Source organism: Salvia hispanica, chromosome 1, assembly GCF_023119035.1.
Source record: "Salvia hispanica cultivar TCC Black 2014 chromosome 1, UniMelb_Shisp_WGS_1.0, whole genome shotgun sequence".
Classification (NCBI taxonomy): Eukaryota; Viridiplantae; Streptophyta; class Magnoliopsida; order Lamiales; family Lamiaceae; genus Salvia; species Salvia hispanica.
In genome coordinates, this window is record NC_062965.1 from 16,605,695 (window position 1) to 16,624,429 (window position 18,735).

The 18,735-nt window shown below is 36.8% G+C and overlaps 1 protein-coding gene across 1 annotated transcript; it reads right to left on the reverse strand.

Moving 5' to 3' along the window:
* Window positions 1-341: 341 nt before the first annotated feature.
* On the reverse strand, window positions 342-17,062 carry LOC125219928 (protein MOR1-like). The gene is made up of 54 exons (XM_048122024.1): window positions 16,756-17,062; window positions 16,481-16,586; window positions 16,249-16,372; window positions 15,685-15,764; window positions 15,410-15,587; window positions 15,257-15,321; window positions 14,894-14,976; window positions 14,410-14,495; window positions 14,205-14,318; window positions 13,958-14,077; window positions 13,649-13,751; window positions 12,956-13,092; window positions 12,536-12,601; window positions 12,336-12,453; window positions 12,206-12,243; window positions 11,688-11,759; window positions 11,438-11,545; window positions 11,230-11,335; window positions 10,327-10,439; window positions 10,142-10,229; window positions 9,828-9,928; window positions 9,217-9,324; window positions 9,024-9,129; window positions 8,832-8,911; window positions 8,600-8,746; window positions 8,439-8,514; window positions 8,228-8,352; window positions 7,884-7,994; window positions 7,649-7,798; window positions 7,488-7,562; window positions 7,306-7,387; window positions 7,072-7,193; window positions 6,898-6,999; window positions 6,704-6,778; window positions 6,364-6,459; window positions 6,184-6,285; window positions 5,775-5,876; window positions 5,503-5,685; window positions 5,301-5,412; window positions 5,067-5,143; window positions 4,912-4,991; window positions 4,250-4,312; window positions 3,977-4,100; window positions 3,265-3,387; window positions 3,107-3,184; window positions 2,837-2,995; window positions 2,575-2,733; window positions 2,367-2,464; window positions 2,099-2,255; window positions 1,894-2,010; window positions 1,694-1,789; window positions 1,500-1,571; window positions 945-1,236; window positions 342-863 (listed from the first exon to the last, which is right to left on the reverse strand). The coding sequence occupies exons 1-54, from the start codon at window positions 16,913-16,915 to the stop codon at window positions 634-636; spliced, it is 6,045 nt and encodes a 2,014-aa protein (XP_047977981.1). The 5' UTR covers window positions 16,916-17,062; the 3' UTR covers window positions 342-633.
* Window positions 17,063-18,735: the final 1,673 nt, after the last annotated feature.

Here is an 18,735-nt window from a genome sequence, read left to right on the forward strand (position 1 = left end):
GTATTCTAGAATTTCAAGAGCTTTATAATTCATGCTTCGTTGGAGTTTTGGAATTTATACTGAAGTGAAGTATAATCAAGACTAGTGCTAACCCTTTAACTCAATTACTGTGAGATAACCAAAAAAATAAATGCTGAAATGGATGGTATAAGTTTTTTTCGAGATTTGGGGGAAGTGAGCTGATGCCATTCACGAAAAATGAAGAATAATGTAGTACTAATGAATAACTCAACTATAGTGGAACGACAAAAAAAATAAACGACTCAACTACAATGATGCGAAGGTTGTATTATCTTTTTCGAGATTTGGGAGGGGGGAGGGGGTGAGTTGAGGCAATACACTAGAAGAAAAATAAGAAACATCACTTCACTTAAAATCATCAGTTTCATAGGACTAGCACGAGTTGCAACACTAGGGTTATGTTCTCTCGATTTCTTGAATTAGAAACAAAAATTACATGAGGTTGCGCTGAGCTACTGCAGCCTCAAAATGTGCACAATTATAATAGTAGTAATAATAATAATACTAGGAAAATGTAGTATAGTAGTTACTTACACACTCTCCATTTACAAAATGAGCATATCCCATCCCGAGGGATACTTCACCGCAATAACGAAAGAATACTCTCTCTACCTACATAGAATCGAATGAGCCGCTCTTTAACCTTTCCATCCGGGCCTGAAGCCCGGATAGCGCTTTCTCGTCCATAGGTAGTATCCCGCCCTGCATAGTACCATGCCCTTCACTAACGTTCCCGTTTACTTGCACCAAAGGCCGGCTTCTTGATTCTGGATTCACTCCGCCAGCTGCTAACTGGATGCTCTTCATCCTTTCCCTGATCGCGTCTAGGGTTCCATTTGATACTGCAGTTTTGGGTAAATAATAAGGTGAGAATAAGGCTGGGTTGGAGATAGAAGCAGATAAACTCGATGAGTTTGACTAACCACCAATTGGCATTCTGTCGTTTCTGGGCTCGTCAAAGTTCTGTTGCAACCCAGATGGATCGTATGATGCTTTCTGGGCATTGACAAGCCGATGATCGTCTTCAGCAAAAGATGGCGGTAGTGAAAAATTTGGGGGTTCACCACTTGCATTCATGTTTCTCGAGTTATTTAACGGGTCTGCATTCACAGGAGGCACAGCGCCATATCTTGGAGAAAGATTGAGCGTTGCTGGTGGAGGAGTGGACAGAGGTACGCTTGAAGGAGTCCTTCCTTCAGCTGCATTCTTCTCCATCTGCCAAAAGAATGAAATTCAGAACACACAAAAGGCACAACAGAATGAACTAATTGATAAACTGAACTAGAAAATAACAAATCATACGTCAGTCGCCTCTGTTAGAACTCTTAACTAAAGACCCGTAAACATACTCAAATTATGAAAAGATAAACTAAACATACGAAGAGATAATAACTATAGAAAAATAAGCAGGAAACAAGGAAATTGACGGACATCATATAAAAGGCGCAACAGAATGCAGCAATTAAATCAGAGCAGACCTGAGCCAAACCATCTCTAATGTATGTTCGAAATGCCTCACTAGCATTTTGCAACTGAGCGAAAATATCAACCTGGGAAAAGATTGAGGAAAATACAAATTATAATATAATAACACAAACTATCACATTACCACAGATATGTATATATATATAGTATATATGAAGTCATTTACCCATGTATATACACTGCTTACCTGAGGATACAATTGTGTTATGCGATAAAGCTCGTACAGACCAATGGAGCAAGTCTGCTTGTCGCCAATTTTCTTAAATATTGCAGCAAGTTCTTGCTGTTATAGCAAACATCAAGTCCAGATTTAGAAACGGGAGGGATGAATGGGGTGAAAGGCAAAAGGCTAAAAAAAATGACGACCAACAAAAGACACAGCTGTACCTTCAGCTGAGCATCTGCAGAGTGTGTAGCCGGTGCAGCATTGTTGGCAGTTGAGTCACTCCAGTGAGTTTGCCCAACAGACCCAGATGGCGTCAGCATTCTAGCAGCTGCGAGTGTCTGCTCAATATTATCAAGGGCATGATAGTGAATTAGTGAGCAAATAATGAAAGTAAACACCATGTCATAAAGCATACACCAAAAATACCTGTAGATTTAGATCAATGTAGGCAAGAATGATAGGTTGGGGTTGCATGTCAATTGGCACCATGGAAAGATGACCTTTGATGGCTGTGCCACGCAGTTTAACAAGCTCGTGGAGAACAGTTTTAACCATTCGAAGTGGTTTGTCATCAGCTCCAGCTCTTCAATCATTCCATAAGAAAAAATAATTAACACGCATTCTTGTTCAAACCACAATAAAGTGGCCCCAAGCCACACCTAAAATGTTGATCAAGACTGTTAATTTACTGTACCTCTTACGTATTTCATCCATTCCTAGTTCTTGCAGATATACATGGATACTCTGTAGGATACGATCAAGATCTACATCATATATGGTATTTTGCAAAACCTGTTTCATGCGAATATTAGTGGTGTTAAGTTATTCGGCTTTAACGGGAGAGGTTAATTGAACTACAGATGAAATACCAAACATCAGTAAAACAGGTCAAGATATAATACCTTTGTAAGCTTTATCAAACATTTAACAACCAAATCGGAGAACTTCTGGTTTCTGATTGCAAGAGACTCATTCGATGCTGGAGATGGCCATCTTGATGGATCCAGAGGTCTTAAAAGATTTATAAGCACAGCAAATGATGAAGTACGCTCTGCGTTATCCTGCACGTGCAATCCGGCCATACAACGGCAATTATATTCACAAGAAGAGAGGAAGGAGAAAAACTAGCCATGCTTGCCTCATAAGTTTTACAATAATAGTTACCAGAATCTTTAACATCAGAACATTCAAAGCTCTCAAAAGTTGACTTCCATCATCCATCTGTGGAACCCTATCATCCAAAAGCCATAGCAAAAGTTCCGTGATGAGACTATCAAGAGTACTCTCCTTAACTGCATAAGCAAGCCTCTTGTTCTGAAAAGTCTGCAACGAAAGCAATAACAACTTCAGACCTCAATTAACACCCAAATAATCAAAATCATGACACGACTCTTCAATTTTAGGCATTATTAGTTAAAAGGTCAGACTACTTACCTGCATCAGAGTATTCAGGACATATTTACAAGATCTTGAAGAGGCACCAGTGAGGCTGAAGTCAAAAGTCTTCGCAACCTGCTAGAAACGATACAATTGTGAGGATCTCCTGGAAGCAATACCAAAGAGGTATGTCAAAAAAATAGCAGAATAATTTCCTTATTCGCCAGGCATGAAACAAGTCTATCAGCATCTTTAACTATATCATCCATTGTGCTCCCCTCGGGGTCAGCAGTTGCTTGTGCCAATTCATGGCACACAACTTTCATCCCTTCAACAGCCTGCAGGCGAAAAACAACTATAAGTTTCTCAAAAGTTAGCTATAATTTCCCAAATAAATATAGGAATGACATTGGACACACAAAACAGTATCAGAGACATTGTCAGTAAACAAAATTATGAAGAAAAAATAGACATTAGATAAACAAAGTTCTAATTCAAGCAATAAGATTATATGAGATCACGAGAACATACAGAATCAGAAGGTCATGCCAAGGTCATAACAGATGAGCAATTCTTTAACATTATCAACCACTCAGTCTTGTCAGATCAAAAAAAGGGCAGTCTATTTGCTTCCTCAGTAACGTACAAACTTTTCAAACTAAATCCAAAAAGTTATTTACGCAGTTAAATGTGATTCGAAGACTATTGATTCACCATAACAGATATTCAGAAATTATCGCATTATTTGGTTCTTTGGAAAACTTCTTTCAAATGCACCGATGAACAAATCTGAACAGATATTTCAAGGATATACCTAATCTTTTGAAAAAGCATTCCAAAAGAAAATATTTCTCATCTTTACCCTATCCCCAATGAGACTTAATAGCTACATTTTGACACATCATGCATAGGTATTTATTTATATACCTGTTCAGGAGAACCATATTCTATGATTTCCAAAGCTTCATTCCAGTCTGTGATGCCAACACCAGAATAAGCCCGCGGCATTGGCAGTCTATCTGTGTGGATTTCAGGAAGGCCATAGTTCTCCCTAAGAGAAAAAATGACAGAAATTAGTAGATAGCAAACACATCTATAAATTACTATGAGACAGTGGGTTCAAGGAAAAATAGCAACTCAGTCTGGATAATGGTGTTGATAATAGACACTTAGTAATTCAGTACATAAAAGTTTGAGTACCGATTGAAAGTTGGGATGCCCATGGATCTTGATAAGTCCCCACTTTGCTCAGCTGGATCAGACCTGTGGGCATTAATGAGGTCATTAATGATCTTTCCCTTCAATGTTAGGAAAATATAAAGCACTGCAACACTTTACAATAAATGTTTGACTTGACAGAGAACAACTTGAAATAGATTTGGTTCCAAAGACATTCCTTTCCATCATTTTAGTATATTCTAGGGTATACACATATAACAGCAATTTCAACATACATAAGCTGTTCATTCAGTTTTTCTGTCACAAGATTACTTGGCTCAAAGTTCTAACCACTTAAAGAAATTTTAAACTTCAATGGGAAATGAGCCTTAGAGGGGACAAAAACATGATGGATAGATTAAACTAGGACTCTAGTTAGTAGTAACAACTAGTATATCCACATATGTTGATATTCCCACTTAATGGTGTTCATAAACTAAAACCAACATATAACTATCAAGTGTATATATAATGGATTTCCAGGTAGGTTGAGCCAGGAACTGGTTGAAAGATGTTGATGGCACACCTTTACATGAAAACTTAATTGGACCTAGTCAGATCTAGACAAATAAAAGAAACACATATGCCCATGAAATAATCATTGTTTGGCTAAACAAAATGCAACTGTGCATGAAAAAACGTACACATTTTCTCGCACTGAGCGTCTTAGGGCAGCTCTAGCTTCTCCTGGCCTGCCTTCCTTCCTCTTCTCCATCTCTCGTGCCTGACGATCCAAAAAAACACAACTGTTTAGTGGAAGAACCGAATTAAATATTGACATGAACCTCAACTGACTGACCTTCCATTTAAATCTATCATCCAACATACTTCTTTGTGCCTCAGTAAGCTTTCCAACATATCTCCAAATATCATCACCTACATTATTTGCAGAATTGTCAAGAAAGACGATGTTCAAAACAAAAGTAATAACCATGCATTCACTTGCTAAAACAACTTCCTTAGCTTATGAAACAATGAATACCATATAAATAGTTTAAATGAACAGCCCAGCAATAGTAAGTTATAAACTCACCAAGAATCTTATAGCCTATAGCCAAAGTATTTAATGCAGCTTTGCGGGTATCACCATCTCGTTCAGCAGTTAAACTTGCGACAATTTGCAAGGATTTTAACTGGCTACTTATCTGCCAAGAGGAATACAAGGAAAGATATAGCACACAAAAACAACAACGAATTAGAGACTTAATGCAGTGAAGGACTGGCTAACTCGTTACCTCAGCTCCATAGTTATCTAATAAGAATCCAACATGGTCAGCAGACTCGATCCTTGTTCTGTTGTTCCTAGAACGCAAACCCTCTAAAATATAAGGAAAAGTCTTTGCAGCAGAATATGTTTGGATGACTTGCTTCATCAGTTCCCGCATTTTTTCTCGAACTTTTTCAATGTTATGCCCAGACTGCAGTAAAAGAGAATAAGACATTGGATACTGGTTGAGACAGAAATTTCTAACAAAGAAAAGCATATCATATATAACACATCAGTTACCTTCTCAACCAAGCAAGGGAGAAAGATGGTTGCCTCTGCTTCGGTCATAGTGTAGCCCTCATTTCTCAACAGATCCAGAAGCTCCGGAAGAAATTCAAGTACCTTACCAAAGATACAGAAGATCAAGATTTAAGAAAGGATTTGAGATGGTTAAAATATGATAGATAAGAATTATCAAGACCTATATATTCACAGCCTGTAACATCATTAGAGAGCTAATGTTTTAGCAATAACAATTTGTAATTTTAGCAATTCCACAAACAAGATGAATGAACAAATGTTTTAATAACACTCATCACATATGCTACCAATCATTCCTTTTTCAAAGATATCATTTGATAAATTCAGACAGCCAAGCACACAGGCATGCTGACAAAAAATAACAGAAAAAAATAAAATCCTATTTTACCTTTAGTAAGCATGATGTATTGGATTCACAAAACCTCAACACAAACCACTTCAAGAGGATATCTAATACTTCAATCACCTCTCTTCCCATGGATGGAAGAGCCTGTATATCATAAACAAACAGAAGGTTAAAGGAAATTTCTAGTTACACAATCAAAACTAGAATTTATTTTGAAAGAACCTTTTGCAACATCTCGATGCCATCAACTTGCTTTTTGAAGTCAGCACTTAAGAGCCTCCGATGCAGATCCTCTCGGAAGTATTTCATGACATCATTCTGTTTGAAGAGTAAGCAAAATCACTTACTAACATCTAAAAAGTTGTACATGCAAAAAATTACACAAGCCACACAAAAGTTCTAAAAAGTTGTATAAAGGCCTCCTGTACGATATGAAAAGGCTAATCCCACAAATTATAAGAACCAAGATACAGCAGACACTTTACAGTACACCAAAAAAGGATCAAACATAAATCTGACGAGCACAACATTAATAAAGAAATCTTAAAAGAGAAAAAAAAACCTCAAGATCTTGAATTTGCTCAATACGTAATTCTTCGAATTTGAATCTGCGAACAATAATTCTCTCTCTCTCATCCTGCGAGAGCAACACTAAGTTTACAATCTACTTTGTTTGCATCATAGATACAACAATGTTAGCAGCCTGCAGTTACCAAAATAATTGCACTTTGTTTCCCTAAAAAAATAAATGTGTACCTTGTTTGAATCCTTCAGACTAATCAGAGCTTGTGACTGAATGTTGATGTCTTGAACAGACAAGATGGATTCTTGCCTGGATCCCTTGCTAGGAACAGCTCTCTAAATAAACAGGACATCAATTAACAAATACATTATGTTTCAGAAGAAAGATATTAACCACAGAATACATACTGAAGGTGCATTTCTGCTGCCATGCCGAGATGCACGGTCGCCATGACCATTTGGCTTTGCTGTCTTTAGGCTGCTTTTGGATGTCATGCTTGATGAAACAGATCTACCAGAGTCATAATTATCTGCAATGGATATGTGGCACGAAAAAAATCAATATAATGATATGGATAAGTGGAAAAACATTATATCTTTTTTAGTAGGAGATGAATGAGTTAATGGTAAGAAGCATAATACCTTGAAAAGCTCCATATGGCTTCAGTCGCTCGCTAATTATAGCTAAAGCAGAACCTTGTATGTCTCTCAAATTTTTGGAAACCTATAAGAGGACAGATATAAGATACTAGTTCAATAGCCACCTAGCGGCTAACAGAGTTAGCAAACCTTAATCAAGTAATAAAAATTTTGGATGTTCATACCGTTTCTTGACCACAAACCCTCAATATTTCATTAAAGCATGCTTCAGCAGCTTTACGAACATCTGCTGATTTATCCTGGAGAGGTAACCAAGAAAAAACCTGAGACATAAAGTTGACACAAGCAGCTACCTACAAAATAACCACTTGGCATAATGAAATACCGTCATAGCAGACGCAGTGGGTTTGAGCAGCTGTATTGCATCGGGAAATTCAGCCAATCCAGTAAGTTGTCTTGATAGCCAATCAAAAAGATCCTTGCGCCCTTCTGCGCCTACTTTAGCGTCTGTGAGAACAGCTGTAACATATGGAAGCTGAAGACAGCAACAAATGATGAGGTCAAGGATACTCAAAGCAGGAGGAGGACAAAAAACACTATTTTCCAAATCGACTACAGACCATCTTATCAAGATGAGCAGCACCAAGCCAAGCATCTAAGGTACTCAATGTACACTCACGCATAAGCTTTTTGTTGTCGCCAAGACACTTCAAGACATCTGAAAGAATGCCCTGCATGAGCCACATTCATGTAAATGATCAAGCGTTCACAGGAGCTATGTGCATGGCAGAAGAGTTTCAATATTGGTAATTTGGTATTTAAAAGTACAACTGATGGCTTTTAGGAATTTGGGATTGCTTAATGATCCCAAGTGTTTAAAATTTATCATATTGGGATTGTATATCACAGTTAGTTAGCGCAAGAGACTCTTAATAAACCTATAACTAATAGTATAAAAGAGTACCTTGCTTGACTTCTCAACTGGCTGTCCCATCGCAGTCGCAAGAGCACCAATAGTGGACAAAGTGGCAATAATCAAATTTTTGTTACTGTCATGTAGACGCCCTTTTAGAGCTCCAAATAAATCTCCTAAAGCAAGATAACCAGGCATATCATATAGATAATATTATATATAGAAAAGTTGATAGTTATTTCAAATTTTTCCCTAAACGTACCAGTTCCAGCAGGCAGAATACGTTTGTTCGCCTCTTCCAGAATTTTGGTTATGCTTTCAATAGATTCCAAGCGGATCTAGAAGAAGATAAAGTCAGATTAAAAGCATGCCCTCTCAAACCATTCACAGATTTGATGATTAACAAACATATATAAAACAAACCTTCCAATCAGAACTCTCTAAGCCTTTTAACAAAGTGGGGGTGATCTTTTCACTGATATCTTCACGTGGAAGACCATCCATGCCACCAGTCACCGCAGATGATGTAGAATCAGTTACTTTAACAACCTTCTTTGGAACTGCAGATGCCTGCAAAGAGTAATGTTTGATAATTTGAGATGAAGAACAAACTGATCATGGGAAAAATGACAGTTTAACACCGAAAAGAATTTACCTCATGCGGGTTTTTTTCATACTCGGCATCAAGAGTACTTAGTAGAGCAGGTTTCACATCAGACAGAAATCCCTTTATATCTTCAAGGAGAGTAAAATATAGTTAATAACTCAATTCCTCTTAACATCTGACTATAATGATTCAATAAACCCCCTCTTAACATATGAAAGCTGAGATTAAAAAATGTATCACCTGGACCAACAAACTTATGAAGGACACCGATCAGTTTAACTGTAGCATTTCTAGTTGCAGCTGCACTAGATTGTAATCCAACATCCTTGCAGAAGTCAATTAAATCCTGGAAAACAATTTTTACTCATGTTAAAACCAAGTCAGAATCTAAGTCAGAAAGTAATGAGAGAATTCTTATTAATAAGTTGAGCACCTTCAACTTAATATGAGAAGTACCAAAGTCATCCACTGCGGAAACCATCCACAACAGGCCTTCACTAAGAACCTTTGGATTCTTGTGCTCCTTCATAATTTTATACATCTGAAAGAGCCACATGAGAAATAATAAATTCAAATATGTTTCTCAATGTGACAAATTACCTTGGGATATTGGTCCCTAAAACCACAAACTTTGGCCTAATTCTGGTGTTTCCCATAAACTTTAAAATTGGTCTAAAATATCACAAACTTTACATTCCATCTGAAAGAGCCACTCTCTCTCTCCATTCTCCAACTTTCCTCTACGAGACATTAGCCTGAACCCTAACCCTGATTATCAGACTTTACTCTCACCTTCTCTCTCTCTCAATTCTACAACTTTCCTCAACGAGACACTAGCCTGGACCCTAACCCTAATTATCAAACTTTAATTTGGTTATGAACTTACAATATTAATGTGTTTTTGTATATTTGCTGTGTTTTAATGTGTTTTCATATATTTGCTACATTTTTATGTATTTAATTATATAACTTATAATTTTCATTTGTTTACATATGATTTATTCCTTGAGGGGCATAAATAAATACAAATGAAGAAGGAACTACCCTCTCAAAAATAAAACCAGGACCCACAGCTTCACAAAAAGTGGAAAGACACTTCATGGCTTGAGCACGAGTCTTTATGTCAGCTACTCTTTCAGTAATACCTATCAAGTAAAAACTAGCACATGTAAGAAATAACCAAAAGCTTATTAATTTTAACTCAGAGAACATCAGACAACTATGAGCATTTGCATCTCAAAGCTACATGTAAGATTTACACCTGCAAGAAATGACTACTTAAGCCAATTAAAGAAATGCTATAACATAGTGTTAAATTTTCAAGTTACTGTTTGCACCAAACTACAGAAGTTTCTGACCTGAAAGGCAAAGCACAACACACTTTTTAGGAAACTTTGATGCTGTCGCAGCAATGTGAGTGACAATATCTATAACTTGTTGCTGGACCTGCTCAACAGACAATGCTTAGGCTAAGGTCAGTAGTCCAAGAAGTCCATAAAAACAAATAAGTTATATAAAAATTATAAGTTTCTGGATGTAGCACCTGCACATTTTTCTCATTCCAGCCAGGAATAACACAAAGTAAACGGATCAACATTTCAACAGATGGATCCAAATCTGTTTGTGATTCAACCTGCTCCTTAAAAGACACAATAGCTGAAACAAAAAATTAATAAATCAAAATTAGAGTACAGATTTTAACAGTAGCAAGATAACAAAGATAAATTGATTACATACGTGCAATACTCTAACATCAAAAAGCCAAAGATAATATGCATATTATAATGTAGTAATGTCTAGCCTTATTATAAAAGATCAATAAATAAAGGAGCATTTAAATATTCACCGGATGAAGCAAAGAGAATATCAAGAAAATTAAAAATATAAAGGCAGGATATGAGGATTAATCTACACCTCAGATACTACTTCGCTTCAAATATCCATGATAAATTTATCCCAGTTAAACAATGGCAAAGGAATGGATAAAGGTTTTTCTCAAAAGCGGAAGAAAAATACAAACCAAGTCTACATAAACTTGTAATTTTTGGAGAAAGAATGACTAAGACAGAACAATACCAGAATAAAGTTGCTAAACCTATAAAATATTTAGGAACTAGAAAAGGAAAACCACACATAGAAAAACTAACAATTTCTTCCACAAGAGCATAGAAAATTCCTCAAGAAAAAAAGAATGATAAAATTATATTGAAAAATGATCTATGAAATGATCAAACGACACCAACTGACTTGCAAAACTGATGCACAGGTCAAGAGTTCTTTTTCTAAGCATATATCAGCATCAGAGCCAGATAACATTGTTGCCATACGTACAAATTTCTATGATGCATGATATTGTGTCCAAAATCTCAGTTGAGAGACCAAACACACAATCACTATTTTCTGTAAGCTGTCAAAAATAAAGTCAAGCAGTAATTTGAACCCTAACCTTCAAGCCGCTCTTTCCACACGGCACTTTTTAGTTGAGTAATTGTCTCTGCTTGAATAAGAGATCCTAATCTGCTCTCAATCTCTTCCAAACTCATTTCTGTCGGCTGTAAAGAAAACTGGGTCAGTTAATCAAAAAAATCTCCCTAATAATGTATTCAGCCATCATACAACATGTAGAGGGGAAAAAAGAAATCAGCAGCTCAGACCTCAACATCTTCATGCTCCACAGGCTTAGAAACTTTTGTTGTTTGTCCTCCATCACTCTTTTTGTTGGTACTAGATTTTCCAGATGCCGCTTTCTTAGTGGCAGCTGGCTAAAAGAAGATTGGCATACAACAAGCAAAAAGGGAGAGTCAACAGTGATTAACCATATGTGAATGTGAAGTAGCTAGATGTCTCTAGAATAGGTGCTCGTAATCCGTCTCCTAGGAAAATAACATTTAACATTGTACTTACAGCTGCGGCAATAGGCTTCTTTCCACTAAGCATGCTAGCTGCTGATCTTTTAACAAATGATGAATCAGAGGCCTGCATAAAGCGATAGAAAGCAAAACGTGATCAACATGAAAGCAGTCCACATCATACCTCATTGACAGTGCAATCTGGCACAACTTACATCAGCAATGATTTCAGGAGAAGCAGGAGAGTGCATATGGAATCGCAGATACACAAACTTATTAAAGGACTAAGTGTTCCGTCATATGATCAAAGATTTCATATATAACTAGATCGAAAGCTACTGAACAGTCTATAAAAGTCATGAAAATTTAAGATCACTAAATGTGGTTTCAAAGTTATACGTTAGGCCCTGATGACTAAGATACTAATCAATTTTATTTGAATGTCAAAAGATTATAGAAAATGATTCTAAATTTCATGATCTCTTTTATGTTTCAGATTAGAGTGAAATCATAGTACTTCGCAATGAGCTCATTCCACAATAATAAGAAAAAAATGCTAAGTTAAGTATTTACCCCTGTGGTCACAACTCCACCAGAAGATTGAGCCACACCTGAGAGTATTGTAATGACAAAGATCAAAATATACATCAAATATAACTACAATTTCAGTTACCAAGTATACAACAAAAATCAGATATCAAACCTGAGTTTGGAAGAGTAGAAGGATCCCCTGTCGACCCCCCAATCATTTCAGATAACTTCTTTTGTCTGACGTCATCCAGCTTTTCTAGAGACTTCTCCAAAGGTCTCATACCAACCATCTAAATAAAAGAAATGGCAAAACTACTGAATTGGCAGTTAAAATTATAATGAGATGTAGATGGAAAACCTTGAAATAATTACCTTGGCAATAGCTGCCAAAGCTGAGAAAGCTGCATCCCTCACATCAGGTGTTCCATCATTAAGGGACTGAAAATTCATACAGATCAATTTAGAGAACACAAAAAGTAGCCAATGGCCCATCATAATGATACTACAACGATAAATTAAACGATTTGAGTAGTGGCTTAACAGAAAATTGTTCATGCTTTTAGCAACAATGTACATATAGCTAAACAAAATCAAGAACTGAATATTTCTCACTAACATCTCTGACATATTTCTTTATGATATATAAAGTTTGTTTTACACTGGAGCTACTCAATTCAAACAATGAGATTCTGAGACTTATTATTGATTCAATATAAGGTGTGAAAGAAGTAATTGATTGAAAAATATGAAAATAAATCTGCATGTTTGACAAAAACACTTTATGCTACTAACCTCCATGCATATGGGAACATATTCCTTGTGAACTTTAAGTATGACCGCTTTGTTACTGGTTTCAATACAGAATGTAACCCAGCTCAACGTCAACGACCTTACAAGAGGAACTTTGTTTTTCACTGCTACCTTCACATCTGCAGGAAGACTATAATCAGTAGGATTCAAACTGTAGAAAAAACTTTCTCATTACGAACCCAAATAAAGACCACATCTTCTTTTTTGTACCTTGAGTAACCATGCATATAATCAATTAGTTCAACCAATAGGTAAGCCATATTTCCAAGCAGTTAAGAAACTATTAGAAAATACATTTATATGTTATGCAATTTATAACCAATAATTCCAGTGCCCGAGAACACTGCTTTCAGATAGCATGTGATCAATAATGCAGCACAAGGAGACATATACATCTTGATGTCAATGATTGAGGCAAATACATGAAAATTTGTGGAAATGCAATTGCTTAAAATGTCCTATATAATAAAAGTCAACACGATGATGAATGAGCTAAGCTAGAACAAACATAAGGCCTGATACATGATAAAACACAATAAAAAATGAAAAACAGGAAAGTGCAGGGGGAAAAAGCTAGAAAGCTAACAAGATGTATTCTAAGCACAACTGCACAAGGAAATGATGTGATGCAGAGGTTAAACAACAGTTCAGAATTGAAATAAAGGTAGATCATGCCTTCAACAGTGTCAGTCAGACTCAAGCATCCGGACTTGTGCATTGCCTGAAGAGTTTGGGTAAGGGCCTCGGTTGAAGTAGGCTTCTTCTCTTTCAATTTCTCCTACACATCATCAGCAAAGATCCAGCTCATGTCAAGCAATAATCAAAACTCACAGATTATATCTTATCAACTCTAAGGGTTGTAGGGTATCGGCTCTATTCCAATTCCAATTAGTAAAGGACAGAATCGCAAAACATAAAGATGACATTTTGGGGGATTTTTGCAACTGTAATTTCAAAAAAAATATAACATGGTACTGGACTAACCAGTAGTACAGGCAATAAGAAGCGACAACTGGCCGAAAAATGGGTTCTCAGACCCCTAGCAAGGTTTCCCAGTGCTTGAATTGCTTCAACTGCAACAGCAATGTTTACATCTGTGATAAGCTGCAAAATTCAAAATGTTGTGCAGGCAACACCAATTCCATGGTCAAGATATTAACACAAACAATATGTTCTGCATGAAGTCAAGAAAAATCTGGATTGAGTTGTGGTCAAGGAAACCATAGCATACCTTCTTTAATGTTCGACATACTTCTGAAAAATCTCCAGGAGCAATCTTTTTGGTGGATGCAAGTTTGGTTAGTTCAGCAACGGCCTCTTTCCTCTCAGACCATTTTGAAGCTTTCTGAAAAAATACAAAAAGTATGAATATAAGGCTACATCAAATAACTTTTTGAATATTTGTTATGGGTAAATGACAAGGACAGGCCACTTACCACCCCTTCCCAAAATCCAGACTTCTCCAAAGGCGTCAATATATCAACTGGATCCACCAGGTCATACTCATCTATCTCTTGAGGAGCTGATAGGGAAGATATCTTAGACTCGTAAAAGACAGCATAATACTAAGCCACTAAGGTAAAAAAAAAAAACCATGAAGGTACAATAGCAATATCATTTACAAAGCCAGCTTCAATTTATTATAGCTTAAGATGGTTGGGCCGGAATCAGTGTTGCGTACAAAATTGTGGTTCACGGAAAACCTAGAACCTGACCCAGGATTGGGCTAGGCCAGGGGGTGGGCAGATTCTGCAAAAGTAAGAGGTTGCATTGAATTGCCTCGATCCTAGGCTACGTGGGGACTTTACAATATTGAATTTGGCCAGAAACATTGTTCAAATACAAAACAATATGTGGGGACTTTACAATATAGGCCAGAAACATAGATCAAAGACCAAAATGATTTCAGAGTACACATACCATCGGCTACACTCTCTTCAGTGGGTACAGAACCCACAGCCTCAGAAACAGCTTCTGGTTCGGGCTCCTTGTCCTGCTCAGACCTGACGAATAGAAAATGCAACAGTTAAAACAATAACTATTAGCACTTAAAACAATAACTACCAAATCGACTACAAAGACATTGCAAATGCTCTCAAACACTGACGTCAGAGTGATCATCAAAATATGCAACATAACTTTCTTACAAAAGGAAGATTCACTATATCAATGTACTAAGAACACTGCATCATTAAAATTAAAAATAAAAATAAAAACAAATATCAGTGACAGGAGAGCACGACAGAGTATCAATACCTCAGTAAAATTGAGAGAAAGAATCACCTGATTTTGCGGGTTGGTTTTGCATTTCCAGTGACATTACCAAGCTCAGCCTCCAACTCTTTTTTCTTAATTATAAGAGAACAAGAAAAACAATGACATAAACAGCATAATTGTAGGAAAGAAGAATCTAACACAAATCTGAAATTGGAATACCATTGTATCTCGCATCTTTTCAAACAATATTGACTTGACAGGATCTTTTCCTATCCAACGGCAAAGCTCTAGTGTCAGCCCTTTCGAAGAAGCACGAACATTCTGATCTTGATGATCAAAAAGTTCAGGAAGCATCTTCAATATTCTTTTTGGCGGTATTATCTTTGACCCAAATTCACTGACGATATCCTCGGAAATGTCATGGTAATTCAGGAGGAAATAGAGGCATTTTGCTTGAGAAAAGACAAGAAAAAATAGACTAATAAATAACCCACCTTAATGCCTGAAACATGACATCAATCGCAGGTACAACAGCTTTGGCCACTTTATTTTTAATGCCTTTCTCCATAGCATCCTAGAAAGTAGACATTGTTTAACCAATTAGGAATATCAAATCAGAACTTCATCATCTAAAACAATGCAGATTGTGGATGCATCAAATATACATATCAAATGTGATAAGGGAAGTTTTTCATTTTCATTGAAAAGACTTAGCAATTAAGCATATAGACTACACGAGTAGTTAAAGTTATCAGAAACCATGCATCATAGACATGATCTAGCCAGAATAAAGAGGACTAAAAGTATTTCTCATGAACGATGACCTGATTTGTGAGGTACCAACAAAGATATCTTAGCCTAAGTTTTTGTTCCATCCCTCGTAGTAATACTATCAATTTGATATTTACACGCCTAATCGGACAAAGGTGGCATGCAATGGGATGAGTTAGACAACTGATCATCTAAGAGCCAGATATATACTTGCCATTGTTACATAAGCAGAAGAGAAGAACAAATTAAGTCACTGAATATAAACAGATTATTGATTTGACAAGTACCAGGAAAGCTTCGACAGCCTCCAACTCCACCCAAAGCATAAATGATATCTGTGCCTTCTCCACCGTTTTAGGTCTTCCAGTCAGACATTTTGTCACGATTGCATCGCATACCTCTTTTGCATATCTGCAACCGAAACCAAACCATTAACGACTCAATGAGCAGCTCATTCAGCAGTATTCAAAACAAATTCAGTTGAATTCAAAAACAAAATCCTATAAAAAAACAATTCACCTCCCAGCATCAGCATCTGCAGCTTTCAAAAACGCAATGAGCGCATCCAGAGCCTTCTCCTGCACCGGTGCATTGGAATCAGCCACCGCCTTCCTGAAAAACGGACCTAACAAAAAACCGCCAGGATTAAGCCAAAAGGAATAGCAACGAGCTGCAGTAATCCAAACCACATTAACACCTCCGCATTCGCCGTATCCTTCCTTAGATCAACTAGGCCCGATCAAACAGCCACAAAACAAACTAGATCTATCTCGCAAAACAATCAAAATCCTCACCGAATTCACGAAGGCGCGGGTCCTTGGGATCTGTTATACCGTCGCAAACGGCCGCCAAATCGATATTCGCATCGTTCCGCACTTTCCAATTCTTGTGCGCGAGCCGATCCTCCCACGGCAATTTCTTCGCCTCCTTCAGCAGCTTCTCATCCTCCGACATTTCCTATACTTTTCACCGACGATGAATACCTCAATCGAATCCGGCACCGAATGACGGCGCGATTTCGCAGCTGGAATCTCCGGCGATCGATTCGCCACACTCAGGCTAGTGCCGGCGAGGGTTCAGTGTGGGGGAGGTGGGATGGGAGGGTGGGTGGGTGCGACAGTAATATATTTTCTCTCTCACACATTCGAAAAAGAGAATAAAACAGAGGAGAGAGACAGAGAGGGCTAATTTTATGTTTTACGTTTCGGGGCAGATGGAGGGTTGGACTCGAACATGAGCGCGTGTATCGACGAGCGAATCGTGGCCGTACATGTGGCGGATGCTGCCAGGTGTAAGGAGGATGGGCGATTAGGATCACAAAGAGCGCGTGCGGGCGAGTGGGTGGTTGAGCGGTGTAATTTGAAGAGGATTGGAGCGGGGCCTATATTAAAATATTTGGAATTCAAAATGTTTTGATGGTTAAAAATTTAAAATTGAGGTGGAATTATTGCATTTGTTAATCCACCTTAATAAAATAATATGATAGGTAAGCTGCCGCTATGATTTTTTGAAAATCTTGAATTAATTTTTTTCCATTAAAGAAAAGTTAGTAGCTTGTCTCATCGTCCGTTAAAAAAATAAAAGAAAATATATGAGGTGATTATATTACATGCGACATTCAGTATGATCATCGGTACTCACTTCATTCCAAGAAAGATATCCCTTCTTTGAGTGATACGGAATTTTATACAGTTTTATTTCATGTGTTGAGTTGAAAGAGTAAAGTAAGTAAAATGAATAAAGTTGAGATAAAGGTGATTCTATTTTAATTCATAGTATCTTAATTATAACAAACAAAAAATAAAAGTGAGTCATCTTTATTGGAACAGAGGGATAGTTTTTATTGATTCAATCCTTTATTTTTAAAGATTTAGTCATTAGTTTTAGCTAATGAAGGAGCGAGGTAATGAAATTGGGAAACACTTGTCATTTGCAATTTTAATTTTTTTGGATTTTCGATTTATAGTCCATTTTATAAATTGGAGAGTCGCATAAGAGTCGGCATGATTGGAGACAGCAGCAGGAATGCGGTGCATGAGTCACGAAAGCGGCGGTGGGAGGTTGTGAACTACACAACGACAACATCTCATTAAGCTTCTCTCTATTCATACGGTTTTTTAAGAAAATATATAGATCGTATGCGGGTCGACATTACTAGGAAGAGACGTGTGTGTTATAAGCGCGCAAATAAAAGATTTTGTCTAAAATAAATATTTAATCATGTGGAGTAACAATCTAGTAGATCAAACTATTAACTCTTTAATCAAAAAAATTCATATCTCATTGCATTGATAGCTCATTTTAATGTTTAAAACTATTGTGACTGATAATATACACATATAAATAGGTTTATATTAAAATGACAACCCTTTTTAAAGTGACACTGTGACACCACTTATACATCAATATTATAAACGCTACACAGCAATCTATAGATTGTTGTATAGCATGTTGGATATTGCTGGCGAAAAAAATTTGTTATATAGTGTACAATATATTGCTGGCCGTCTTTTTTATAAAAAAAAAAATTGCCATGTGGCAGCTTATTATTCATCCACATATATAAATGATTGGCTAGAAATGATGGTATGATATTATTTTAAAAGGTGGTGACACTCTAACACTCCCCATATGTTATACTAAATTGTATGTATTTCAAATGTAATTCATATCAGTACTTCATACTCATTTATCATCGTCTCAAAGTACATATACAAGTAAAGTAACAATTGCTTTTATTGCAAAATGGTTGTAGTTTAACATATTTGGTAAAA

Coding starts and splice junctions, on each gene's coding strand:
- LOC125219928 (XM_048122024.1), bottom strand. CDS start 16,915: ATGTCGGAGGATGAGAAGCTGCTGAAGGAGGCGAAGAAATTGCCGTGG. Junction 1,790..1,893: donor CTGCAGATGCTCAGCTGAAG/GTACAGCTGTGT, acceptor TTGCTATAACAG/CAAGAACTTGCTGCAATATT. Junction 1,237..1,499: donor TTAGAGATGGTTTGGCTCAG/GTCTGCTCTGAT, acceptor TTCTTTTGGCAG/ATGGAGAAGAATGCAGCTGA.